Below are 27,627 nucleotides of genomic sequence, written 5' to 3'. Positions count from 1 at the left end.
CGCGCACAGGGCTTGCGGACGTCCGCTTTGAGTCCGCGTGGACCTCCGCGGAGTCCGTTCCGCTCGAGTATGTTCGGGCCTTTAAAGATTAAAGAGGCGACTATTCGAAAAATTGTCGAATAGTTGCCACGATTTTCGAATAGTGTTTTTGCTTGTGTTGCCCATCCCTAGTGACAACGCACTTTAAAATAACTCCTAGCTAAGTCCAGCTGGTTTCACACATGACACAAAAACCAGTCTCATGGGTCATATATGAATTCTGGTGCGTTACTTGTTGAGGGTATACATATGAACAGTGCATGAGAACAGCCTGAACAAACACACGGCCTACAGGACACGCAGAGTGGAAGAAATCATGGGTCACTTGGGGTTAACAGCTCATTTTTGTCCAGACATGGACAAACTTTATTTATGTTAGTTTAAAAGTCGTTAAATTTAAGTATACTGATACATGAAAAGTTCAGAGCACGGAAACTTCTCTCTGGAGACGTTGGACTCAGCCCCATTAGAGTTAGCGACATGCTATGAAAAGTGCCACTTTATAACTGCGTGCACCACTTTAATGTTTATTTAACCTACAACACATTTCACACGTCTGGGCACTTTATCAGACACTATAATAGCCTTTTAAAACCATCACTCAACTCTTGGTCACACTGTTTTAGTGTTGTGTAGTAACTCAGGCTAATGGCTAACAGTAGCCAGAGTTTATTACTCCCCAGCAGTGAGTAGGGCTCGGTGATAAATTACACAAGGCTGTGCATTGTTTGTGTTGTCACATTATACCTTAAATATCTTATAGAAATTATTCACTGCCCTAAAAGATGTTATGCACATTTTCCTAAGCGATGAGAGCAGCTTCTATTAGCAGACAGGAGGATGAAGGGAGACGCGAACCATCAGCACCTGCTGCAGAGGAAGAGGCAGAGTGTTCAGTAACAGGTAAGAGGGAGGTAAGTGAAGCCATTCAAGGTCTGGCTGAGTTAATGGATTCCTCCTCTGATAATGGAAGAACAGCTCCTGCCTGGTTTCCATTCAACATAATGCAGCTCTTATGTATGTTGTTTCCCATCACACCTCCATCTGTCCATGACGCCACTGTTTGACACTGCTTAAAAACATAAAGATGATGAATCGAGATGACAATGTCAGGACGTCTGTCTGCTGCTGGACCAACACTTCCGGCGAGAAGAGGCACGCGTCCAGCGGCAGCGTCAAGCTCTTAATTGTTGACGGTAATCCCGGAAGATAGACGATTGAACCCTACAAAATAAAAGCACCAAAACTCAACTCAAACTTTTGAGAACTACTATATAATTCACAAAGTTTCAAACAATATATACACCACAGTGTGTACCTATAAATAATAAAAAAAAAATAGTAAATAAAGTCAAACAATTAATTAAATGAGGAATAGACAAAATTAAGTGGATAATAATTAGTTTTAATTTAAAGATGACATTTATGATATTTTGAGTTACAACACACCTTGTTGTTACTGTTGGTGTATGTCGTATCTACTAGCCTTTATTCTTGTTTTTCATGCTTTTTTATGCTCACATACAGAGATGGGACATCACGTTGTGTGGGGCACAGGGGCACCATCTTGTGACGTACACACGCTGAAGTCTGTAACCAAAGTGGACGCATTCCTAAACTCAAGGCAGTAATATATATTGCATACTCATATAGTATAGTGCACCGTAAGGGACCGTACACATGCCACGTCTTTAACTGCCTGGAGAACACGTGGCGCTAGGTGCTACTTTTGTGCCCTTTTTTGAGGCAGCTCTCAAGAGCGCGGCGGCCTGAGTGCAGAGCTGATCTTCTTCCAGGAGCTGTTTATAAGTGTGTAGGCCTCTCATCCATGGGACAGATGTAAAGCTCTGGTTAGCCCTGCGCTAACATGATCAACTTTTCCTTAGTTAGTTTCCTTAGTTAGTTAGTTCCTTTATGGAAGAAGGGAAAGATACCTGTTGGCTGTAATTGGTTGGTCCTGTCAGATGACACTACAAAAGTTGGACTTGGTTTATCTCGGGGCGCAGCGCGCCTTGAAAAATTGGGAACATGTGCCTGCTGCACGTCTACATCGAAAACAATGGATTTAAGGGTCCAAAACCCGCCACGTGTGTACGGCCCTTGAAGCCGTACTTGCTTATGATCAATAATACAATATGATATGAAAACTAATTCATATCATATTGTATCAATAATACAATATGATATGAATTAGTTTTCAAATTGTGACCCAGCAGATTTTGTCCCCTCCGATGCTGACTCCATGACTACGGCTTTGCCTAAACTAAATGGTTAACAATGTCCAGGTATGTGAGTGGAGGAACTGCATCAAGGTCTATAGTCCAGCTTCGAGCTGCCAAGTCATACGGATCTACGTTGTGTATCATGATTTGTTCGCCCAAATACTGTTGCTTGACTAACAGAGCCCAGTCCTCACAAGATGGTGCCCCCATAAGGTCAACTTCACATTCTCTACCAGGGGCGTCAGAATGGGGGGAAAGCAGGACTGGTGACCCAGGGCCACAATGGGAGGGGGGCCCTTAAAAGCCTGCAACAAATAGTTTGGTTTTGATTGCATTTTTTTATTTCTAAGTAGGTAGTGCCATGACTACGTAAAATTGAAAGTTATAAGACCGAGCTTTGTGTAAAAAAAGAGGCCCTTTCACCCCAGGCACAAGATGGCTTCGTCCACCCTACACAGGGATTAAACTCTCAACACATGTGAGTGACTGCTTTAGGCTGCGATCACACGGAAAGCGTTTCAGCAGCTGGAGGCGCCTTTTGGTCATTGTTTTTAATGAAAATGAAAAGTTTTGCTTGTGTTTTTTGCATTGCGGTGCGCCTCATGTTTCTGCGCTCTGGGCACCTGGTGTTTTTGCCGAAGCGCTCTGAACTCCTCGAGTTGAAAAAACACCCCACGCCATCTCTATTTTCGTCATCTTTTTTCCCATTGTCCAATGGGATGATTTGAGAGGCGGGCCTTCTGTGGTGGTCATGACAACAAGTTAACAGTTGGTAAACAATGGAGGAGAAACTGGTGGTAGCAGTTGTGGTATGCGGCCCGACGATAGACAGCAGGTTGTCAAACTGCCCCTGAGTCATCCTAAAATATGATGGAGGAGAAGCTCCTGGACCAACTGGTGGTACTCCCCATGATCCAGCCTCTTTTTTAGGGTCTCATGTACCCACACAGATCTCTGTTTATCTGCTGACAGCCTCTCATCCTCAACCAGAGCTACAGCAAGTACCCTCTGCCTCAACATGTCAGGAACTAGATTACTGTCAAACTAAAATAGATGAAGACACGATTGAAAGGCAGTGCGGCACACCTCACGTACACTGTCATGATTTTCTTCAAGACAGGGAAATTGAATGTCAAAAAAGTGAAAAGACAGAAAGAAAGAAAGGTGTGTGAGAGAGACGAGAATCATGAGAGGAAGAACGGGGGCCCCACAGACTGCTTGTGCACAGGCCCCAGAATTTGGTGCTACGCCCCTGTTGTTTTTACACTCTTGCACCTCTGTGTCCTTGCATGCAGCAATACACTTTATCTTATCTCATCTTAATGTTTCTCCGTGCTTTTATTTTTACAATGATGACCGGAAGTCCCTCCCCTCTCCACTGTAAGTGCTTTGACACTGGTGCGTCCAGGCGGCGGAGGCACACACACATAGGCTGTGCACACACACAAAGAAAGGTATCAAATACTAAATATTTGCATTACAGCGCATCATATTGTGACAGTTACTGTACCATGTGTGTTGTGGAGGATGTTGGGAGCATTAATGTGTCCGTGTGAGCGTCACAGGAGAATTTAGGAGTCGGTCCATCCTGTGAGTGGCTGCACTCAGATCAGCTGCATGTCGACGGATATAGCTTTAAACAACGCGAGGAAAGATTAAGTGAGCGGCGTGTTGTGTTTGTTTTGGGTGTCGTGATAAAGGTGTGATGTGTCGGGACGTGTCGGCAGCGCTGTGACACCTCGCTGACTTCTTTAGGTGAAAGTTTGATCCGCCTGGAGCTTGTTGAGGTGTAGTGTCGGGGCTCCCTGCCGACTGCGACATCGCCCCGTCGATGCTTTCTCTGCTTTTCCATCCCGACCGACTCGGGCTCGATTGAGAGCAGAGGTCTGGTGTGTATGTGCGTGCTCGTGTGTGTGTGTGTGTGTGTGTGTGTGTGGCTCGGTGGTGTCGGGCACAAGTAGGCCCAACTATTTCACCAAATGATTTCCTTTGTCGCAGCCCGACAAGGCTAAAAATAACGCCCGACTGCAAACATGAGCTGAGGTCAGGATTCAGCGTTATGAAAGAGGGAAACGCTCCGCCGATAGGATCGATAAGTTCCCCAATAGCATCCACACAGAGGCGATTGACACTGATGGATCCAGTTAACCCGGGTCAACGTCTAGTCCAGGCCTGGACGCGTTTATGGAGCCAGTGGCTGCACCGTGGGATCCATACTTGCAGCCTATAGTCTCCATATGCACCCTATAGAAAACGGCGTGCCAGATTCCATTACAAAATCTCTAAATTTAAAGTTCGCGCACACATTGGTGACACTTGCTACTTTATATAAACATAACAATGGTTGCTGCGGGATCATAAGGTCCCTCTGTTAAATTCGGCATACAGGTGTACCTCAACACAGCTGCACATTTAAATAAAAACCCAATTTGGTTCTCACAACCCACTGCAGCCCACAGGTATTTTTAGCAGGAGAGAAAGAAGTCAGTAGGAGTAACTACAATTTTATTTTAGTATTAGAGTATTGGACACATGCCGAATTCTAGAGTGCAACCTGAAGATCTCAAGCTGTTATCATTCCCCCTGCAGCAATGCTCCACACTTACATGTGAGGCTATTTTAGATGTTCCAGGGCGAAGTTGGTCTCGCTTGTTTACCTTCTACCAAATCCTGTGTTTCTGCTTGCCTCCCCAGGCTCGGTATGTCGGATGAAGATTCCCGTGCCAGCACCAGCTCTTCCTCCTCTTCGTCATCAACTCATCAGCAACAGCAGCAGCAGCAGCAGGAAGCGAGCACCCCGAAGAAACGAGAAAGCAAAGCCAGCATGAGCAAGACCTCCAAGCTCCTCTCCACTAGTGCTAAAAGGTGGGCTTGCTCGTGGCTGCATGCAGGAGGAGCAGGTTTCAGTTTAACAGCTAATTTTTTACCTTGGATGCTCTGCCACTTATTCCCAGGACTGTTGAGCATCTTTAGGGAGTATTAGTCACTTTGCCCAGCAGCTGAAAACAAGTCTGGAGTTTGTCCTACTTATTAGAGACAACTTCAGCTGAAGTGCAGGTAGAGAATCCTGTGAAATTTCTGCTCATGACAAAGGCCATCAGGCCTCCTCTGCCTCCTGTCCAGCCTCATGAGTTTGGATTTACAGTATTCAATCAGAGCTCAGCTTTTGATGCTTGTGTTTCCTTTGCTTTTGCAGAATTCAGAAGGAACTGGCCGACATCACATTGGATCCGCCGCCGAACTGCAGGTGAGTGAGTGATTTTTAATGGAGAGTTATTAAAGCATCACATGGATCACAGACGTGTGTTTCAGTGGCAGTATGGACATTTTTTTTTAAAGAGGACATTTAGTCTGTTAGGAGAAATTAATGCACGTGGTCCCTCGTGTGGGCGTCTTGAAAGTGAAGGTTAAAAAGCCCTTCTTCATCTGTGTGCCAGAAGTGGAAAATATCTTTTTGCTTCACTGCCTCGCACGTCTCGTCAATCAAAAGAGAGAAATATCAAGGTCATGGCAAACTGAATGGGCTGCTTTATAAGTCTTGAGACTTTTCAGTGTTTGACTGACTGGGTACAAGGTTTACTGTTTATTACCTCTTAATAGGAAGTTTTGTTTTGTGTTGCTCTTTTTACAGTTCAGTGGAGCACGTACTTTATTGGTGCTGACTGAAATATGTCCGATGGCACAAAGGATCTTAAACTGTGAAGAGCACCAGATGTTGGGTTCACTCATATACATATGTTTTAAAAGATAGTTCCTGATTTCATTCAAAATTTAAGACTATTTCAACAAGAGTATTTTGTTCTATAAAAAAAGGGTATAAGAACATGTTAGTGCTCTTAAAGCTGGAGTGTGGGATCTTTGCATGTAAATGAAATGCCGAACATGTTCACACAAGGCTGAGTGAGCCCGTCGCTGCTAGGTAGAGCTCAGAAAGTGATGCGTTTCTACATCAACCAACCAGATCTTAAATGGGCAGAGACCATAGTGACAGAGCAGCAGCCAGGAGTATGGCAGAAGCAATGGTGGAACATTCTAGGAAGCATCCAGGAAAAGTTTTTGAAGTGGATGTTTAAAGGATCGAAGTCAAAATGTTTGCACAGGAAGAGAGTGCTGCTGGGGGCGGGGGAGATGCAACAAGCTCGCCTGCAGGCAGTCTTCGTTATTGACAGTGTTTGTGTAATTATTGGCGGAACCCTTTTAGTTTAAACAGACTGAGGCGGGCTTCCGCAACGGGAGGGGCTGTTGATGACACTGCACGTGCGACCCACTGGTGGTGGATAAACCGGAAACAGCTGATAGCAGGAATTAGCGAGCAGCTAGTAGCAAGAGGGAAACGCAAACCTGACAGACACTGTAAAGATGAGCAACTGGGGAGACAAGGAATTGTGCGCCCTCCTTGTCCTCGCAAACGAAGAGGACATTAACCATCAGATGACGGGGACGGTGAAGAACGGGCCGACTTACCAGAGAATTGCCGAAGGACTGACCAGCCGTGGCTTCCCTCCCACGTCACTGTTTACGTCACACGCTGAGCTACACGTTTTGTTACTTGCTCACGCCCCCCATTGCCCCGAAAAAGGTGCATTCTGTATAAACAAAAGTAGGTAGGCGGCATTTCACTGCACTCCCCGATTTTGTTTTTATACTGCCAATGCTGAAAAAAGACTGATTGGGCTTTCCTGCAAATTTGCACAATTCCTGTTTAAAAAGGGCTAGTGAAAGTAGGGATGTCAGTTTTGTACAAAAAACAGAAGTTAAAGGACGTGCAGTACAAGAGGCCTCCACTGGTTGGCTAGCCTTGGCTGCTCTGCACCAGCCACTATTCAGGTTGGTTGAGAGCTAGCTAGCGGCAGGGCTCATTCACCATTACCACTGGTAACGCCGTCCTAGTGGTGGGATAGTGTTGCTGCGGGAACATGGTGGCCACCCTCCAGTCTCGCCCCAGGTCACCTCGGCGAATAAGCAGCTTCATTTCGAGCTCCAAAACCCTTTTAGCATCGTAAGTTATGTTAACCCCATTAGCTGTGCTGACGGTGCTGACGGTGCTAACTAGTTAAGTGTTAAAGGGGGTTTCTGCCTCACCAGGGCGAGGGTCGGCACAGTGTTTCCAGAGCAACACTGATGGGTCGGGATGATTTTACCAGCAGTAATTGCCAAATAAACGGTGCTGCTAGCAAGCTCCCACCAGACATGGGTGGTGCACAGTGCAGTAAACTATAGGCAGACTGGTCAAAAATACTGTCAGCGATAAACCCAGTAATGGTTAACTGTTGACCTTGCTAATACAAAGTCCTGTTTTGGTATCTGCACTGTTCTTGGCTGGTTATAATGATAACCGTTGTTGGTACGTTTACTGAGCTGTAACTGATCATAGTTTATTCTGAGAGTTGGCCAAAACAAAAGGAAACTTGGCTGCTGTGTGACCATGGTGCCTTTACTATTGGACCTGAAGTGATAATAAAAGCCCAAAAGTGGCAGTTAGTTATTAACCTCAGATAGTCCAGCGTTAGTTGTTAGTTGCCAACGGTGTTGAGCTGAGGTCTGCAACTTGACCTGTGCCCAAAGGGATCAGTGTGTTGACACATTCAGGCCCAGGTTAGTGTCCTACCTATGGAGCAGCTTTGTTGTTTGCCAAATTGCGTCTGTTTGACCTGTCTCTCAAACAAGCCAGGCAGGTTTCCAGCAGGTCACCAAAATGAATTAACACCACGCGTTACACGTGTCAGAGCTGCTGCAAGTCTCTCGCTGTTCCTTAACATGCTCTACCCCACTGAGGTGTTTTGCACAATACTGAGACATGTTCCTGATTCTGGTGAGCAGTCATAAATCTCTGTTTGTTATGGATATCAGCGTTGGATGCATTGTATTGTGTCACTGAAGTGACGCTGTGGCAATCCTGTGTCGACACACCCTGGCTACAGTGAGGATACAGAACTTCAGTGCCGTGTTTATTGCAGCAGTTGGAGAGAGGTGTGAGGTGTTCAGAGGAAGGAAATAAAAATGTCCCTCTTGATGCCTTTTCTAACAGCTCAGGTGTCTTGAAGCGATGACGGGTGTGTTGTTGATCGTCGGCAGTAAAGCCGGTGTCTGAACTGCAGCTCATAACGTCGAGACCTTAAAGGCCAGCTGATTGCATGGCAGCGAGCTCGAAACCACAAGTTATGCAGCCGAGACCCAAAACAGGCATTTAGACGATGAGCCGCGGCCACAGAGGAGCTTTAGGCTTCACCAGGAGCCGTTTCCTTCAACACTCCTCAGTCTGTGTGTTTGTGTGAGTCATAAATCACAACTTTAGGAAAAGCTGCACTGTAGCTACACCCCCCCCCCCCCCCCCCCCCCCCCGTGGCGTCACGGATTAACTCTTCACTGCAACACAAGCGAGTGTAAGCAACAACCTCAGTTCTAACTGGCTGTTGAGCGAAGCAGCACTGCGCAGTGAGCTGTTTGAACTTTTGTCGGGTCCCCTGTTTATTCCTGTCACCTGCTTTGAAAGCTCCACAATAGATGAGGCACAGCTGATTCCTGAAGTTGAAACGAGGAGTGACCTACAACAACTCCTCATTTAACTGCAGGAACCTATATAAAGTGGAGGCGGGCTGGAGGACGATCAGCAGGGAGCTGAAAGTTTCTGGTAAATGACCATCACTAACAACTTACCTGTTGTTGCTCAACAGATTTTCCTGGTTAAAAAAAAAACAACGTAATTACAGGATAACTGAAACCCTGGACTGATCGCAGCGAGACAGGTGGACTGTTGCACACATGAGCCCCATTTCCACCAAACACTTTCGGTATGGAACCAACAGTAACCCTTCAGACATGGTACCTAGACCCTAGCGTTTCCACCACAAACGGTCCTCTTAAATGTCACTCACTGCTCTGTCCAGCACTCGCTGTATTTCCTCATCAGCGGTGACACAGATGGAAGTCTGCACCTCGTTTATCGTCCACAGAACGAGGCTGCAGTGAGAGTCTCTCTCCATGGGATATTTAAAAATAGCAGCTTTGTGCATTTAGTCCTTCTCAGGCAAGCTCAGGGGTTTAGTGTTGCTGTAGCCCACAGGAAGTGAGGATTAGAATATATGACCTTCACATAACCGGGCCGAAATTAATTTATATAAACACTTGAAGATCCACTCATTACTAAAGGTGTGTGTCATATAAAAACTAAAGTGATGGTCAAAGTTGTCACAGTGAAATTTAAGGTGTGCTGATGGATTCACGTCATCACCTCATGCACTGAGTAACATTACAAGTTAACGTTCCACCTTAAAAGTCACCGGCAGCCGGCCCAGTGAATGAAGTTATTGTTTCTCAGACTCCAGCTGCTGTGAGAGGCAGCAACACATCCTTTCATTTTATAGTTACAGTTTACTAATAAAACTCTCCACAGTATGAACAGTGGTTACATGAGCCTCAAAACCAGACACAACTCAGCCCTGAGCAGAGTGACCGTCCTCTACTGACCAATCAGACTGCAGTGTTCACAGCTCCACCTTTTAGTACCACATCTGTGTGCTAGGTACCCCAACAGAGGGGGGACCAAACATGGGGACGACACAGAACGGTTCTATTGGTACCATCCACAACTTTTCACAGTGGAAACGGTAAAAAAGCTCGGTGGAAGCGGGGCTTATGTTTCTGTACCTAATATTTACACAGAGCAGTGTTTTGTCACTAACTGACCCACTTGCCTATTACTCACTGTATTTTCTAGTAAGCTTACCTGAACCTGCCTGATCAGCAGATCAATAGAAAACACGTTTAGTCAAGGCACAAGTCTTCATCAGCAAATGGAAAAAAGTCTCCCAGTTTTTCTCGAGACAAATGGCCAAATGAACTCATGAAGGAAATGCTTCAGAATTGCGATAGACGGCTCCAAACATGCGTGATTTATCTCTCCATCTCAGCAGCAGTGTGGAGAAAGGCCTCATCTCTTTATTTCATCCTGTTCCACTCGCTGAAAATCCCTCTATTCAGCAACACGTGCAGAAGAGGGATTTTTGGTGGATTTTGCTTCTTTCTGCTTCATTTAGCACAGAATCTACTCATTAGGGTATGAATTGAGCCGGCCAGCTACGCCTTGCAGATGCTGTTTAATGGATTACACATTGGTGAGTCAGTTGGTTGTCGTCTCATTTTTCTCGAGGTAGTTTCGGGGCCTCCTCGCTCTTAAAACGGACACTGACTGATGGAGAAAAGCCTTATCCTGACTAGTTTCCATTATCATCAGCGCCTCTCTCGCAGCAAACTTTGTTTTATGAGCACTATGAGGCAGAGTCTTTCATCTGTCATTTATCAAAATCTAATTATACTCCACACAGGGAATGCCGTGCAGGCCCGCTTTTATTTTTCTACCGCCGCGCTGCCACTGAAGTGTGAACTGCAGACATCACAGACCTGCCTCGCCCCCTCCCTCCCTCTCTGTGTTGCTTTCATTCACCATGTTTTATTCCCTTTTTCCTCTCGACCAGCTACTTTATTACACTTTATTCTCTCTATCTTTCGCTCTGCCTTGTGTCGTCTTCACTCTATGTCCTCTTAAGATGTTGCCCTCGGGTGTCAGATTCCTGACATTCCAGGGTCGCGGCTCATGACAGCTAGGGAAAGTTAGAAGCTGTCTACAGTAGTGTAATTAGTGCTAAGTAGGATCAGACAGATATGGTGTTTAGTGATACTTTTAGCTTGAACTATTTGGGAATCACTTAATTCTGATATCTTCGTCGGCTCTCTTGACGACACAGCTAAAGAACTAACCAGTGTGTGTGTGTGTGTGTGTGTGTTGAGATGCCAGGCCTGGTGTGAGCCATCAGAGCTGCATGTGATCCCCCTGCACAGTCGCTCATGTTAGCAGCAGTCCCTCCACACACACCTCTGCAATGTGTTGCCGGCGTGCATGTGTGAGATTACTGAGGTTTTCTCAACAGCTTCTTCATATCTATAAAAAGCCACCTCCCTGGAGAGGAAGTGGCTGGCCTGTACACCGTTGTTACTTCACAAAGCCCTGAAAGAAGCGCTGCGCTGAGCTCTGAGCTGCTGCTGCACAGATGGAAGTTTCCCTTCTACGTGCCAGGCTTTAGCCAGGCAGCAAGGGGAAGTAGAGTATCACACCTACGTGTTTTTTTTTGATACAGTACAGTACCGAAATGTTTGCATGAAACTAATTATCTTAGATAGACAAGTCTCGAAAGTCAAATGCTCAATCTGACTGGTAGTCTTGTTTATTTTAGTACTTAGTTATGTCACAACTTTTTAGTCAAGTTAAAATAAATGGTTCAGTTTACGGGAAAGGACTACATGTCTTTTTAATCTAACTGAACTTTTTTAATGTCTAGCTTGTCTGTAGCTCGTCTTTCATGGAAGTTTATCTGTTTTTTCTAAACTCAAAACAACTAAAATAACTCACAGTAGCCGAGGCCACTGCAGGTCATTAGGGTGGACTGTCATCGTTTCAGGTTCCCCACAAATAACTGACACTTGTGACCATGGATCTATTAAGAGACCTGAATGCTGCATTTGTGGCGGGGCCCCGTTCATTCCTGTGAAAGTTGCTCAGTTGCACATGAAGCCAAAATGGTTCAACTGCTCCTTTATGGAATTACTCAGATGATTGGCAATGTTTCAGCATTGTGTGGCCCGTAGAGCAGGTACACTAGAGACTTCCGCTGAGCAAGGAGGCTAACGTCCGGTTTAACGCTCCTTTAATTCGTATGGGGATAAAATAATTAAATCGTTTGACTCTCACAGACTTTCCAAATGTTGACAGCCTGAATGGATTAAATCCCAATAGAGAAACGAGTCATTTTGTGGGGGTTGTGATGCTCAAAAATATGTATCTACTGATTTACAGAGGTCGCTTTCGCCATGAAAATCAATGGGAAAGGGTTTGTTCTGGCCACAGGGCATCACGCGAGCAGCCCAGGAGTTGTTATTCCACGGTTTGGCCACTATAAAAATTGGCCTCGGAGCTCAGCACATACCCACACAGAGAGACCAGGGGTGTCATTTAAGCAAGATTTATGCTTCTGCTTACCTACGACGTAGAGGGCTTTGCGGAGGCGTTGCGTCCCTCTGTGACCAACGCAGAGACGTGATGTGCACCTCCAAAAAATTGTAACCACGCATCGAGGCAACGCAGACTGCAAGAGCTATGATTGGTCCTTGAAACTACGTAATTTCCGGCATTTTGCAAGGTTTCACTTCCTGCTGCAGTACCACAACACTGCCATTTTCAAAAGTCTCCATTGTGATCGGTGGGTTGAGCCATTCAACGGGCGTACAGACCATCGGCTCAGCCGCCTCTCTTTTCGTCGTCGTAACATTTGTAATAAGAGCATTTGTTGTTCAGTGTTGATCATTTCGAGCTCCAGCAACAGTCTTTCTCTCTCAGTCGCTATCGTCACTGTGACTAGAGCAAAGCCGGAATATAAACAAACAATGAACGAGCAACAACCATAGACGTCACAGAGTCTAGGTAGGTATAGACTGTGTAGCAACTGCGTGCACGTCGTGTCGAGTGTACGCAGAAGCATAAAGAAACTTTTATAGAACAGCGCATACGATCCATACTAAAAATGTACGTACGAACAAAAGCCAAAATTTCTACTATCAGGCTTCCACCTCACCATCTGCGTTGCCAATTTCTTGTCTCCAAAATGTTCGTAAGCTCAGGTCAAAGTTTCGCCCATCAAGTCTGTTTTTATAGATCGCAACTTTTGCGTGGGAAGTGACGAACGCCTCCTTCAGGCCTCATTTTGTGCATACGCAGTGTTTATAAATGAGACCCCAGGACTGAGCGCTCCCCTTTGAGGTGTGTGTGTATGTGTGTGATCTTCTAAGTTAGTATTGTGAACAAGAATTAAGATTATTTATTTGGCACTTTGCCTGCAGTTGCCATGTCTTTGTATGTATAAATATGAGAACGAATGACTGTCATGATATTGATATCACTCGGCCCTAATGATGAATCCACTCTGCTTTAATGTATCAGACTGGAATCTGACGCTTTGTTTCAGCGGAGGAATACAAATGCTACCATATCATATTCATGCGGCACCGTCCTCATAAAGCTCTGAAAGAACATTTACAGGCTGATTGCCATTGTATTAAATTGGCAGGGTGGGAGACGGTGGGTGTGTGATGCTGTTGCATGGAGTCTCCTCTGCACTCAAGTGGAGTGGAGTCATTATATTGTCTCAGTCAGGCAGCTTATTACAGTGTTTCTCCCTGTCATCAAAACACCATTGCAAGCAGATAGTGGTGATTGAAAATGAAGCCCAGTGTGTATATTAAGGTCAACACTGAAGGGACGAGACTCTTTACTAAGAGTAAAGGGCATCATGAAGCAATACAGAGAGAGATTCATTTAAACTTAAGGATATATAACAAGGGCATGCTCAGTACAGAGATACACCGTGTATCTTACTGGTGTTTGATTTGAGTTATGAACTTGTTTGGTGAAAGCTGTAATTACCTAAAAGAATGAAATCAGATTTATTTGTTTTCCTGAAGTGGTAACGGCCTCCATATCGCCTCTGCTGGGTGTAATTGATGGTGTCAGTACTTAAATTTGATCGGTGCAGTTAATATCTGTGTGGGCAGATATTAAAGATGAACATTACATCACTTAAATTCCAGAAGCCTAATGTTGCATTCACAGCACTGGTCGAACAGGAAGAGCCTCCTGTTATTCTGACTTGGGAGCGTTCATGTGTTGCCCTCCGCTGGCCTTGTAGTCTCATGTCCTACATATCTGAAGATGTTTGACAAGTGAAATCTGGATACTTTAAAACTAGTGGAGGGATTCTGTTAGTTTTAATATGAGGCCTGTCACGATAGCTACTTTTGGTGGATGGTATAGTGTCTGTTTATGCCACTGATATGATAATATAATAGCATAATAATGCAAGTACACCCTTTCAATGAGCAGTGGACTTGTAATTCTCAAGAACATTTAGACATTGGAACTGGAATATGAAAAAAAAGCATATTTATATGCTAATAGAAGAGCTTAGTGAAGCTCCAGGGACACCGCAGTTACCTCCATAATCCAGCCTGTGCAGCAGAAGTCATGGACGGTCTGGGAGGTGGGTGGTTTGCTAGTTGATTTACGAAGTGGAGGATGAAGTCGTTGGCACTTTTGAGTTTTTGGCTTATTGCCGGGTTTGGCAAGCAAACGACTTGTAAGGACTGTGTGCCTTTCACTTCAAAAGTGCAGCTGCAGGCTACCGTAAGCTACACCGTGTCGTCTTTGAAGTGTTTACTTTTCTTCGACCTCGCAAATGAGTGAGTGTGGAAAAGTAATGGTCAGCAAAACCCTTCTGTCAATTCTGGCATCATGTTGGCAAAAATGTTGGTGACATTCTTAATGTACACAAACACACCGTCGATAATTATCGTAACAGGCCTCGTTAATGTTGGATATTATTCAGTTGTGATTGCTAGCAAAGGTTTCTAGTGATTTGTTTCTACGGTTTCCCTTGATATCTTGATTGATATCTCAAGAACACCTGGAGTGAATTTCTACAAATTTGGCACAAACATTCACTTGGACTCAACAATGAACTAATGAAGTTGTTGTGATCAAAGGTTAAGGTTAATGTGACCTTGTCTGTCTCATTCACGTGAATGCGTTATCTCCAGAACACCTTGAGAGAATACCTTCGAATTTGGCACAAACATTCACTTGGACTCAACAATGAACTAATTAGGTTTTGGTGATCAAAGGTTAAGGTCATTGTGACCTTGCATTCGTCTCATATTTGTAAACCCAATATCTCAAAAATCCCTTGAGGAAATTTCTTCAAATTTGGCACAAACATTCACTTAGACTGAAGAATAAATTGATTAGAATTTGGTGGACGAAGGTAAAAATCACTGTGACCTTGTCTGTTTCATTCATGTGAATGCATTATCTGAAGATCACCTTGAGAGAATACCTTCAAATTTGGCACAAACATTCACTTGGACTCAACAATGAACTGGTTAGGTTTTGGTGATCGAAAGGTTAAGGTCATTGTGACCTTGCATTCGTCTCATTCTTGTAAACACAATATGTCAAGAATGCCTTGAAGGAATTTCATCAAATTTGGCACAAACATTCACTCAGACTGAAGGATACATTTATTAGAATTTGGTGGTCGAAGGTCAAAGTTAAAGGTCACTGTGACCTCACAAAACATATGTTTGGCCATAACTCAAATATAAAAACGTCATACAAAGGTCTAATAGCATACAATGATGAGGTAATGACTTTTTAAATCCAAAATGTCGAGGGTCAGCTTCACTGTGACATCATAATGTTTTGCAAAAACACTTTTCTGGCCATCACTCAACGTCATATCTCTGGAACAGAAGGGGAGACATTTGGTCAGATACTGAATTGGTGACGCTAATCCCGGGTGTCCACCTTGAAACTGTGCTGATTGTTTAGATCTGTGCTGCCGGGGGGGAAGATGTGTGTGAAGCATCCACGTGTATGTGAAGCATATACATTCATGTCTGTTTTCACAGACATGAATGTAAACTGTAAGAGAAACTTGACTGGTGTGCGGAGGCATACAGCCACTCGGTGGTATTTGTATTTTCCTTTATTTGTGGGAGGTATCATAGCTCCCTTCAGGCTGACAGGAGCGTTTCTTCCCACTCAGCTGTTTGTAGGTAAAGTCTGAACGATATTACACGGTTACAGCAGACGAATCTCACAACATGATCATCCTCCTCAAATGTCAAATGCTCTACAAGGACAGACAGCTTAAATCACTGATGGTTGACAGCTAATGTGATGTGGAAAAAGAGTGAATGAAAGCCTTGTAACAACAGATGTAAACCATACAGGATGTCATTCTCCAGCCATAAGAATTTACTTTGCTTTCATAGCCTATATTTCCAGACACAAATTCACTTCAAGCCTACTTCTGTCTAGCTTTCATGTGTTGTTTTCATCCTGTAGGAAATAAAATGCTCAACACTTGTGCTGTATTATTACAACTGCCGTGTATAGTTGTATATCAGGGTGAAAAGTGTCATATGAAACTGCATGTTGGAGCTGCTTGTGGCTGCTGTAGATGAATTCTGTCGGCTAGCTGAACACATTCATCCCCTGCTCTCATCTGCTGTGCCGCATAAGTCAGTTTTAGGTAAACCGCTGTGTGTCTGTTTGAAAGGTTAAAGGCTCAGAAAGAATGAAACGGCTGAAATGTCAGCACTCTTCTCGCAGTGCGCGTGTACACAGAGGTTGCAGAAGAAGCCCCCTGATATCGAAGTGAATGACAACAGTGATAGCATGGCATATTACTGCCTCACACAAAGCACTGGGTAGCCTTTGTGTGCGACGGAGGCGGGCGGGGAGGAAGCCCAGGCTCTCTCTGTGGCTCGTCTGTGAATGTGAGACGCCTCTGTTGTCAGGCGAAAGAAACCTCAGTCTGGTTGATTCAGTGGGAAATGATACAATATCTATTCTTGGCACAACAGCAGGTCCTGACTGAGGTCTTGTGGTGTGACCAGTATATTAGCAGCCCAGCCCAGGTCAGGGCTGCGCTGCAGGAATGCTGCTAACACAGTGTAAATGAACTGCATTCCTCCAAGGGACATGTGGCAGGTTTTATACCAGGGGGTGTTTCTCCTCTGTTGTGTTCACATCTGGACAGCACACTGTGGTTGTTATGTTCAATCTGAATATTTTGTTCTTGTTTTGGGGCTTTTGGACAGAAACATACAAAGACTGTCCACTTGGTCAGTGTTCACATGTCCCTGCTAGATCACTGGCTCCATGCCAACACTGGGGCACAGTATGTCCTGTGTGCTCGTGATGGTGACCAAGAGGTTTGACCTTTTGTTGTGTGTTGTGTTATACGACCTAAAATCCCGTTAGTTTTCTACATGAATTATCTTTATACAGTACAGGCCAAAAGTTTGGACACACCTTCTCATTCAATGCGTTTTCTTTATTTTCATGACTATTTACATTGTAGATTCTCACTGAAGGCATCAAAACTATGAATGAACACATGTGGAGTTATGTACTTAACAAAAAAAGGTGAAATAACTGAAAACATGTTTTATATTCTAGTTTCTTCAAAATAGCCACCCTTTGCTCTGATTACTGCTTTGCACACTCTTGGCATTCTCTCCATGAGCTTCAAAACAGCGTCTTAAACTAAACACATATCCAAACAAATACAACATGCTAAGGTTATTAGCGCCAGCCTATGGCATTTTACATTGTATAAATTAGCCTAGTGACAAGCGGAGATTTCCTCTGCTCATATGAAGCCAGGATAAATCACACGTAAGACTTAAAATGCTATTTTTTTGGAGGCTTTATTGTCTTCACAATTTCTTGTTTCTTATCTGTGAAATTAAAGTAAATAAAGGCTGTTACTGTTTTTGTCAGTGGAGTCTGACTTTGACTTTGAGAGCATAGATGGGGAACTGAAGCCGTTAACAGCTTCCCAGTTGGAACAGGCTGTCTGACGGAAAGATGAAGTGGTGAAAATACTCTATATATAGCGTACACTTAAACTGATACTGATTTTTTTAAGGTGGCTAAAATACATTTTGCTCCACAGCAGTATGTTGCTCCTGCCTGCCTCTTCAGACAGGCGGCGTGCTGACTCACATCTACTGTATGCAACACACTGTCTATGGATAAAAGCCTCATATAACCTCACCTCAGAAGATCTGCACAATCCCTTTACGCATTAATCAGATTCCTGACAGCTGCCTCGGGGCTTAAAGGCTCCATGTTTACTGTGTGCCAAATAATTTGTGGTAATTTATGTAATTGAAAATAGATGTGGTGATGTTGTGTGCACCTGTAAAACAGGTAGGGGAAACCAACAGTATGTTGTACTCCTGGCGCCTGTTTTGTGCAGAGCCTGGACTTCAAAACTAGTTTTAAGGCACAACATAGTACTGCAGTATTTTGTGTGGCAATATTGTATAGATACATGGATGCCAAATTATCAGTTTATTTTTTTAAAAATTATTATATAAATTGTAAATATTTGAAATACAAATTAAACTCGGTAGCCGAAAAATAACTTTATCTTTAAACTTTATCTTTTTAGATAAAACAGATGTTGACATAATTTACAATTGACAAAGGTAATAAATCGCAATATATCGTCATGTATGGTATCGCTATACTCAGCATAGTTGAAGCATTTCATTGAGAGTGGTATCAGTGTGAGTAAATATCTACAAATATCTAGAAATTATTGGTAAACATACAAATGCAATATAGAGATAATTAGTGCATTTACAGAACAGATACAGACACCGTTCTTTTAGAATATATAAAAATAAGAAGCAAGCATTTCTTAGCTGACATAAGGAAATAAATAATAATTCGTCTTTGAGCTGATGTGAGGTTGTTAAATGTCTCTGGAATATTAAAAATAATTGTTTGTGGTTCAGGCTCAATTCTTGAATCAAGAATGTTTGAAATTGGAAAATATTGCACGAGTACATCTGAGGACACATATATCCGTGTGTTTGAGCGGCTTTGTTAGACTGACACTTGTCGCACAGAGAGGAAACATTTATTTATCACCAATATGCAACCTATGTACTATTTTAAATTGCATTAGGCGACGTCTGCCATTAGTAGAGCTTTCTGTTTTAAACTACGACTCCATTGGTCCTCTACAATCTGAATGTTTAAATCTTTTCCCCAGTTCTCTCTTATATGACAAGTGTCCATCTTTTCATTCTGCAGAGCCGTATAAAGGACAGATATCAAGCTGGGAGTATCTGGTGGGAGCTTGACAAGGGATCTAAGTCAGTTAAAGTCTCATAAGATGGTGGCGTAGTCTCTTATCTGGTGGTGCTGGAGGAAGTTAAATCTGGGGAGCTTGAATTTGTCAGTTGTTGAAATGAAACAAGAGTCTGAATTCCAGCATTCTCCTAAATGTGGACGGTGCAGATGAGGGGTTCAATTGATGCATTTATTATTTTATTACTGTTGACTTTAGATTTGGAATGTCTGGAAGGAGATAAGAGAATAGCTCTTGGATTATATGAGGAGCAGCCCTCTCTTTCTAATAATAACCATTTATGAGAGTCAGTGGAAAAATGAAAATAAAACATCCAAACACGGACATTTACAGCCCAATAATATCGAATGTAATTGGGTGGGGCTGTTCCTCTGTTAATCTTGGGTTTGCATAAATGGATCTTATTGATTCTGGGACATTTGTTACTCAGCATATTGCAAAACTTTTAAGATCGCAGTAATATTGTATCGTGACTAAGACATCCTCTAGTTCTTCCCACCCCAAGATCATTTTGATTATTGATTATGAACACTTGTTCAGTCTGCAGAACACAAGTAATGGTCATATTTTTTACTGCTTTTGTCTGACCGACAGAACGAAACCCAAAGATACACAGTTTACTGGAATATGAAAAAAGTACAGTCAGAAAATCCTCACATTAAAGAGGCAGGAAGCACCAAATTATTGCATTTTTTTCTAATTCAAGATTCGTCTTTTGGTCCTCTAGTGGGCTCATCTACCCCTGCTGATGGCTGGGAGGCCTGTAGTTAACCCTGAAGGCATTTCTCTGTCAGAATCTTGGATGTTAGTCAGAATCAATGTGTGTTTTCTCCACAGTGAGAGACTTAATCACAGCAGTAGATTGATGGATCTGGACTATTGTGATCTCTCGGCCCTTTGCCACTTGCTGAAGTTCATATGGCAGTAACAAATGTTTTACATGCAGCAGTGCTGGGGACACAGGAATCATTTAGGTGTCTGTTCTAGCAGTGATTTGTATTTGTATTGATTTGTCTGAGAGCAGATTTTAGATTCCTGACTCTGGTATTTCCGGCATCAGTGGTGATAAAGAGCGGGCAGAGTGGCGCTTCAGACAGTGAGATTATTGCCTGACATTTACCTCTCTTGTTGCTCAGAACAGACAGCATGCAGAGGCTGCTGATTATTACACAAGCACTGTGCAGAGTAACTGGATTTGTGCACTGAATTATTCTTGGAATTGCTGCGTCTGAACAATGGATTATTTTGCGTTTGTTCGTCTTAAACGTTCATCTTATTTCCATGTCTAAATATATCGCCACACACTGTGTCTGCACATACAGTTTCCCACAGAAACAAGTCTTTCATTTTCATCCGACAAACATGCTTTAAGAGCCCCACTCATCATATAAAAATGAAATGGCAAACTGGAAAGTGTCGTTTGGAGCGCTTCATCAAGCAGTCAATTATGTGAAAACATCTCCACCATTAAAACGCTAACAGAAGCTGCTGTTGACTTACTGTGTCGCCGCTGTTGAATCAAGGCTCTTGTGAAGCGGCTGCAGTCGTCAGCCGCGCCGCTCTTCAGCTTTATCTCCACAGGCAAATGAAGTCGTGTTGATCTTTTCGTTTTATCACTTCCCACTGTGTTGGCATAATGACTCACACGGGTGATTGCACTTTATTGTTTTAATGAATTGCCAATAAGATGACATGGAATGGAGTTCTGACTGCAAAACATGGGAATGATGGTAATTATTTAGTCATTTTAGTCATTTGGATGTTGAGCGCAACAGCAGAATGAGCCTCAGCACAGACAGGATAAACAGAAACATATAATCAGAATACAGAGGTTAAAGTGGAGGGATCGGGTCGAGGTTGAACAGTGAAACCACGATTATGAGGTGGAGGCAGTGTGTGAAATACAGGGCCTCCTCAGAACACTTCATCGACACCTAGAAGATTAAAAAATTCAACTTTATATTGATTTATAATGTAAATCTGATTTGCATTTAACAGTTAAAGTCTGAATTTTTCATTCATTTACAGCATTTTAATCAAAATTAAAGCGCTAACACTAATTAAAAAAAAACAAACAACATATCAAATGTGAAAACAATGTAAAAGTGATGGAAAAAATTAGCACCCACAAAGCTTTATAGAAAGTTTTAGCTCATAGTTTTGGTGTCCAGCCCACAACTCTACCGCTCTGGTTTGCCCTCACTGCTCTCATAGTTTGACTCTCAGCAGGCAGCATGAAAAAGCTCTCTATATTTACACTGTACAAATATTAATACACTGTAAATAATAATACACTGGTCGTCAGTTGTGAGTGACCACTGCCTTAGAAATTTAACGTCATTGAACCAGTATTGAAGAGTTACAGTGTCAAACATAGTGAGTCAGCTTTAAATAAAGTTTAAATGATAAATAAATTTAAAAAAAAAATGTTTGATTTACATCGAGACAAGCTGCTGGTTCAGCTTGACTTTCCGGTTATGCTCGTAAAGATGCTTCAAATCTGATCCTTCGTGCAGCACGCTGCTGAATTGATTTAACTTGTACAGAAATGTTTTGGTTTCAGTTACCGTGTGTTACGATCAGACCCAGGAGCAGTGATGTATGGAAACAGTTCAGTGTTACCAACAGACAGTTTTACACACACACACCTTTTATTTTAAGTGCTCTCACTGCTCCGCCATTAAACTTTAATTGAACACAGTTCCTTTTACGAGACAGGTGTGTCGACGCATTTTGATAAACAAACACAGGTCTTATTTAAACGCTGGGCCTGGTCGCCATTGATACTGATTATTGTTTTTTTATTTTATTTTTTAAAATGTATTTAAAGAAAACAACACTGTACACATCATAAACCACTGACATAGACATAGGTCGTAAAAAGAAAAGAAAAAACAACTTCACAACAAAAACAACTAAATAGTGTCATCATTATCATCCTTCATCTAACCTTGGCCTTTATCTGTTCCATCTTTGGAATAATAAAACCTTCTAACATAAAAATATGTTTTAAAATCAATCGCTCTTTTCCTTTCAATTCAAAAATATAATAGTATATAATATAATAGTATTTAGAATGCTTGGACAACCATTTCTTAATTCACTGAGCATTATTGTTTGAGGGCACATGGACGCACTCCATCTTTTAAGGCGTCCAAAAAGCTGCCACGTGAGGGCAGAACCAAAATAAATGCAACATATCTTCAGTTTCAGTTTATAACTTAAGATTCAGAAAAAATTTAAAGTAGGGCCGCAACGATTAGTCGACTAATCGATGACTAATTGACTATTAAAATAATCGGTGACTATTTTAGTAGTCGACTAATCGGTTTGAGTCATTTTTCATAGAAAAGTACTATAAAAGTACCCCAAAATACTCTTACTGCAGCTTCTTATGTTCAAATATTGGCAGCTTTACACACTCTCCCATGACGGCGAACTAAAACCCTTTGGCGTGAGTACGAAACAAGACATTAGATGACATCATTTTGGGGTTTGAGAGAGACAGACCGACATTTTACAACATTTTAACACAGTTTTCGATAAAATGATTAGTCGACTAACCGAAGAAATAATCGACAGATTCGTCGACTATGAAAATAATCGTTAGTTGCAGTCCTAGAGCTAAGCTGCTTAGATCAAATTTACAAATTTAAATGTTTAAACTTAAGTCAGTATTGACGCTACACGTCATCAGCTCTGTTAGATTCTCCACAGTTGAATTTGTTTATGTCATTTTATGGAAACCATGAGCACCAAAGTCTGAACGTGTCCGTTCCTAGAGTGTTTATATCCTGTGAGTCTGTGAGGGTTTACTGTGAGTATTGTCATGTGAAGTCCGTCGCTTGCTGTCTGCAGGCTGAGGCTCTATCTCGCTCTCAGTACATGAGGTTGGCGTAGAAGCGCTGTCTCAGCTAGATCAAATGAATGATCCATAATTAATATGTTTTTTGATTTTCTAATGATTTAAATGAACAATTTGATGATATTTCCCAAGTTTGCTGAGCAACAGTTTTGTGTGAAAGGAATTAAAGACCCGTCTTATGTTGGCACATGTCCCAAATATACACCGGTTGAGTTCAGTGGTTAAAGCAAGTAAAGCTTGGGCCATTTATTTAAGATTCATGACTCTCCACTGGTCATTAAATGCCTCCCATTAAAAAGGGATATTTTTATTTGCTGAGATTTTGGCCATTGTGCTGTTGGTATTTTCATACTAAGCATTGATCAGACCAGCTTTGTGGCCCTGTCTCAAAAACTTGACTTGGACTTGACTGAAAAGACTTGGTAAAAGCTCTGATGCAGACTCTCTACACAGTCCCACAGTCACATAACCAGTGTAAATGATATCTTGTGGTTAAGTTGGGTTTCTATCTGTGAAAGACTCTGTCCACGTGTTAACCATAAGTCAATGTTTCCTGTGTACCGACAGCGCGGGGCCCAAAGGAGACAACATCTATGAGTGGAGGTCGACCATCCTGGGCCCTCCAGGCTCCGTGTACGAGGGTGGAGTGTTCTTCCTGGACATCGCCTTCACACCAGACTACCCCTTCAAACCACCCAAGGTGAGCTCTGAATGATTGTAAACTATGGCACAGATGGCTCTATTGGAAAGAGGTGTCATTTTCGTGTTTGCCACTGGAGAGCGCCCTTGCACTGTGGACGAAATGAAATCAGCAGCTCATTCTTCTAAACTGAATCTCTATTAAATGGGATGTTCTTTTATAGGAGGAGCTGTCACAACCAAGCTGCATTCAAAAATATATAAATGTACGAATGTTACCAAACATAAACACCTCATGAAATATGACCTGACAGCTTTTCTAAGAATGAAATCTATTGAGCAGCATTTTTAAAGGAGATCGTCCACATCCTGAGGTGTGTTTGTGATAGAAAAAGGTTGTGGGAGTTAAAACAAAACGGTGGAATACAGACTCACCTTTTCGTTTTTGTGTGTGTGTCCAGGTGACGTTCCGTACGAGGATCTACCACTGCAACATCAACAGCCAGGGGGTGATCTGTCTGGACATCCTGAAGGACAACTGGAGTCCTGCCCTCACCATCTCCAAGGTCTTACTGTCCATCTGCTCCTTGCTCACTGACTGCAACCCTGGTGAGAGCTGCAACACAACATATGCACAACTGATTTTTGTGCCACTATTAAACATGTTCGACTTATAAGCAAGGTAAAAATAATTCAGACAAGCAGTCCATTTAAATACAGAAATTAATAGACGAATAAATGTGTAATATGGAGTCAAAGCCAGATCATCTCATCAGCTGCAGTAACTCAACACTCTTCCATCAAGGTTTTAGCAGGAGTAACTCCTCTGCATCTGGTAATCTTGGATGTTACAGACCATAAAACTGTCGTATAGGCAGTCGAACATGATTTATAGGATTTATAGGACGACACATGAAGGATTTTAAGGCTCAGTTCATAAAATCTACTCTTGACTCCAGCTTATATTCCACAGCTTTAAAGTCTTACACCTTCAGATTAAGCTCCTCTGACTGTATCAAAATCCAGATAGAAGACAGAAGGTGATGTGTTGGTGTTCAGACTGAGGAAAAGCGAATATATGTTTTATTCTTTTAAGATTTTCAGATTCAGATTCAGAATACTTTATTAATCCCCGGGGGGAAATTGTTTTTGTTCCAATGCTCCGTCCAGATAAAGATGAAGATATAAATAAAATACTAAAATAGACAATGAAATAAATAAAATAAAATATTAAAGTACACATTAAAATAAAATAAAATATTAAAGTAGACAATAAAATAAAATAAATAATAAAATAGTAAAGTAGACAATAAAATAAAATAAATAATAAAATAGTAAAGTAGACAATCTGAAATATATACAACATACAATAAAATGGTTGTGGCGTATTGGATTTTGCAGCATTTACAGCAGCATTTTGACATATAGGTAGTAAACTGAGGTGACAGCACAAGTCTTCCTCTTACAGCAACACGTGATGATGAACCACTTTTATCATTTTTGAAGCCTAAATGCAACAGAGGTAAAAAACTAATATTCGGCTCTAAACAAGCTGCACCATGGTCACATGACTTCAACATCGCCACCACACTGCGGCTGCGAATCCGTGTTTGGCGTGATGACACTCTGTAGTCTCATTTAGCCGCTTGTTTGCAGCCACCTTTTATAAGACATGTAAAAGCTTCACAGTTCATGAGTGAGGCATTTACTGACGTATTTTATATCGTAAAACAAAACGTGAAAGTCTCTTCAGCTTGTGTGAACCACAGACCTTATATCAGACATGTCACGAGGGAAGTGAGAGTGCAAAACTTCTCTGTCCTGCATTATAGGACTCAGTCCTGCACCACACACATCTGTCATTTGATCTTTCGGTCCCATTAATACAGGGACAGCTCTCCCTCTCCCTTCAGTATCCTGTTGTAGGCCACTGTGGATAATGTTGCAAGTAAATGAGCTGAGCTGCTTTATGGCAGCATGTGACAACGTGATTAATTACCTTCTTTTTCATGTAATAAATAACTTGTTTCACAAAAAAACACACATTCCCATCTTATTTTCTAATTAAAGCAAGACTCACCCGACTGTTGGCTCTGAGTTCAAACACAAACTACGCATGATAACATGATGACATCACTCCTGTTGTATTATTTAAGAATGTGGCCCCAGACTATAAACTAACATAATGAAAGAGACAGTCCACCCAAAAATCTGGTCTGGTATTTCCAAAGCGCTGTCAGTCACAAAGGGGTTCAGCCTTTTAGACAACTCCTCCAATCATCATGCAGACACCGAGCGTCCTCTCCCGCCTACCGCTCCATTAGGTCCCAGGGAAGCTGAGCCTCCCTGGAAGTGACCATTTTGTCGCATTTATCCAATGACCGTCTCGCTTTGCTGCATGAAAAAAACCTGCTCAGCGCTGTCTCATAGGAATGCTTGGAGGCTCCGCGTCCACCGTGCTGACATGAGAATGTATGACAGGGAAGTCGCGTTTGAAAACTGGTGATAAACAGCTGACGTTTGAACATCATAGTCATGATGTGAAACGCATCCTAGCGCACGTTTAATGCAATGTAAATTCTTATTTTAATGTAAATTCAATAGTGCATATTTGACCATTTCTTCTATGAAATTTTAGGGCAAGTTCAGCCTCCCTCGTTGTCTCAGAGCAATCGCCCCTGGTACATATAGTCCATACACTTCCAAACCCTCCAGAATCAACTGCAAATCTAAATACTCACACAGTGAAGCTGGCAGTAGCCACCACTACAGAAACAGAGTCTGTGTAGCTGGGAAAAAATCCCGCTCCACCTCCCCCTGTGTATTTTGGCTGTCACTTGTAGTGCTCTAAATCAGTCTAGATTGTTTTGGTGGAGATATCGGCTCCAGAGACATCGGCCTCTTCTCAAATATAATCAAACTAGACTAGTGCCAAAAAAAACCTAATACTAAAAAATAAAACTATTTTTCTACCAAACTACAACCACCAAACAAATCACTGCACAGAAGGAAGTGTGCATTCACATAATGTTAGCTAGCTACAGCTACAGATACAGTTGGCGGGTGGAGTTTGGTCGAAAGAAAATAGTTTCTACATTAAGCTGCTCACAACAAGGTGAATTACTGGGTCAGGATTTCTGGAACGTTTTTCAAATGTATGTTTTTGGCACTTTGAGCACCACAAGCTGAGAGCCATCTAGGTCCGTTATGTTTGAGACAAGGCAGACTCTCTATAGCCTAAACTCCAACACTCGGTAAGTCACACCAAAACTTAGATTAATAAATAGCACTTCAGGTAAAAGGAAGGATGTAGTTTTAGTTTTGGGGGTGAACTGTCCCTTTAAAATCTCAAAACTATATTTCATACTTTATGAAAACTAATTTTTAGCAAATGAATGCGATAGATCTGAAAGAGGAAGGAACGAGCATGTATAAATACTGACGCCATGTTGTTTGTCTGTCCCCAGCTGACCCTCTGGTTGGAAGCATCGCCACACAGTACACAACAAACAGACCTGAACACGACAGGATAGCCAAACAGTGGACCAAACGCTACGCCACATAATCACCAGAGGAAGCTGCTGGTTGGACGACTTGGGGATGTGGGGGCGTCAACTTTGGTAGCAGGGGGGGCGTGGCCTCCCAGCAGAGGAGGGATGCGGGGAAGGCAGAGGGGCGGGTGGATTTTTATCTCAGAATTGAAGTCTTAACTCCTGACGTTTTGTGTTTATTGTATTTTTTAAGTTATCTCCGGCCCAACTCCAATCAGATCTGGCAATAACGCATTAAGTGTTTTCTCTTTGGATTTTTAGCTCGTGCTTGAAGATGGACGTTAATACTAAACTGCTAGATGAGACGTGTCACAGCATGATTCCCAGTCAGTTACGTCGGTGTAAATTCTCACGTTAAGTTCCAGTTGGTGTTTGCTTGCCCCTCCGAACTCCTGCTCTTTGACAAGATGTTTGACACATGTAGACATGTTTAGATATGGATGGATATTGGTTGTGATTTGTGTTCTGTACTGATAAAAAGCTGTTCTGTTTCTCCCTTAAGAATTAAACATGACCAACTGAAGCGTCTGACT

General features: G+C 42.5%; 1 protein-coding gene across 1 annotated transcript; it reads left to right on the top strand.

Annotated features, from left to right (window-relative positions):
• The first annotated feature begins 3,900 nt into the window (after positions 1–3,900).
• On the top strand, positions 3,901–27,617 carry LOC117263773 (ubiquitin-conjugating enzyme E2 E1). Its single transcript, XM_033637412.2, has 6 exons — positions 3,901–3,920; positions 4,956–5,126; positions 5,458–5,508; positions 23,472–23,604; positions 24,005–24,152; positions 27,011–27,617. The coding sequence occupies exons 2-6, from the start codon at positions 4,963–4,965 to the stop codon at positions 27,106–27,108; spliced, it is 594 nt and encodes a 197-aa protein (XP_033493303.1). The 5' UTR covers positions 3,901–3,920; positions 4,956–4,962; the 3' UTR covers positions 27,109–27,617.
• The last annotated feature ends 10 nt before the right edge of the window (positions 27,618–27,627 follow it).

Source organism: Epinephelus lanceolatus, chromosome 16, assembly GCF_041903045.1.
Source record: "Epinephelus lanceolatus isolate andai-2023 chromosome 16, ASM4190304v1, whole genome shotgun sequence".
Taxonomy (NCBI): domain Eukaryota; kingdom Metazoa; phylum Chordata; class Actinopteri; order Perciformes; family Serranidae; genus Epinephelus; species Epinephelus lanceolatus.
This window is presented reverse-complemented; position numbering and strand designations above follow the sequence as displayed.

Coding starts and splice junctions, on each gene's coding strand:
- LOC117263773 (XM_033637412.2), top strand. CDS start 4,963: ATGTCGGATGAAGATTCCCGTGCCAGCACCAGCTCTTCCTCCTCTTCG. Junction 5,509..23,471: donor GATCCGCCGCCGAACTGCAG/GTGAGTGAGTGA, acceptor GTGTACCGACAG/CGCGGGGCCCAAAGGAGACA. Junction 23,605..24,004: donor ACCCCTTCAAACCACCCAAG/GTGAGCTCTGAA, acceptor GTGTGTGTCCAG/GTGACGTTCCGTACGAGGAT.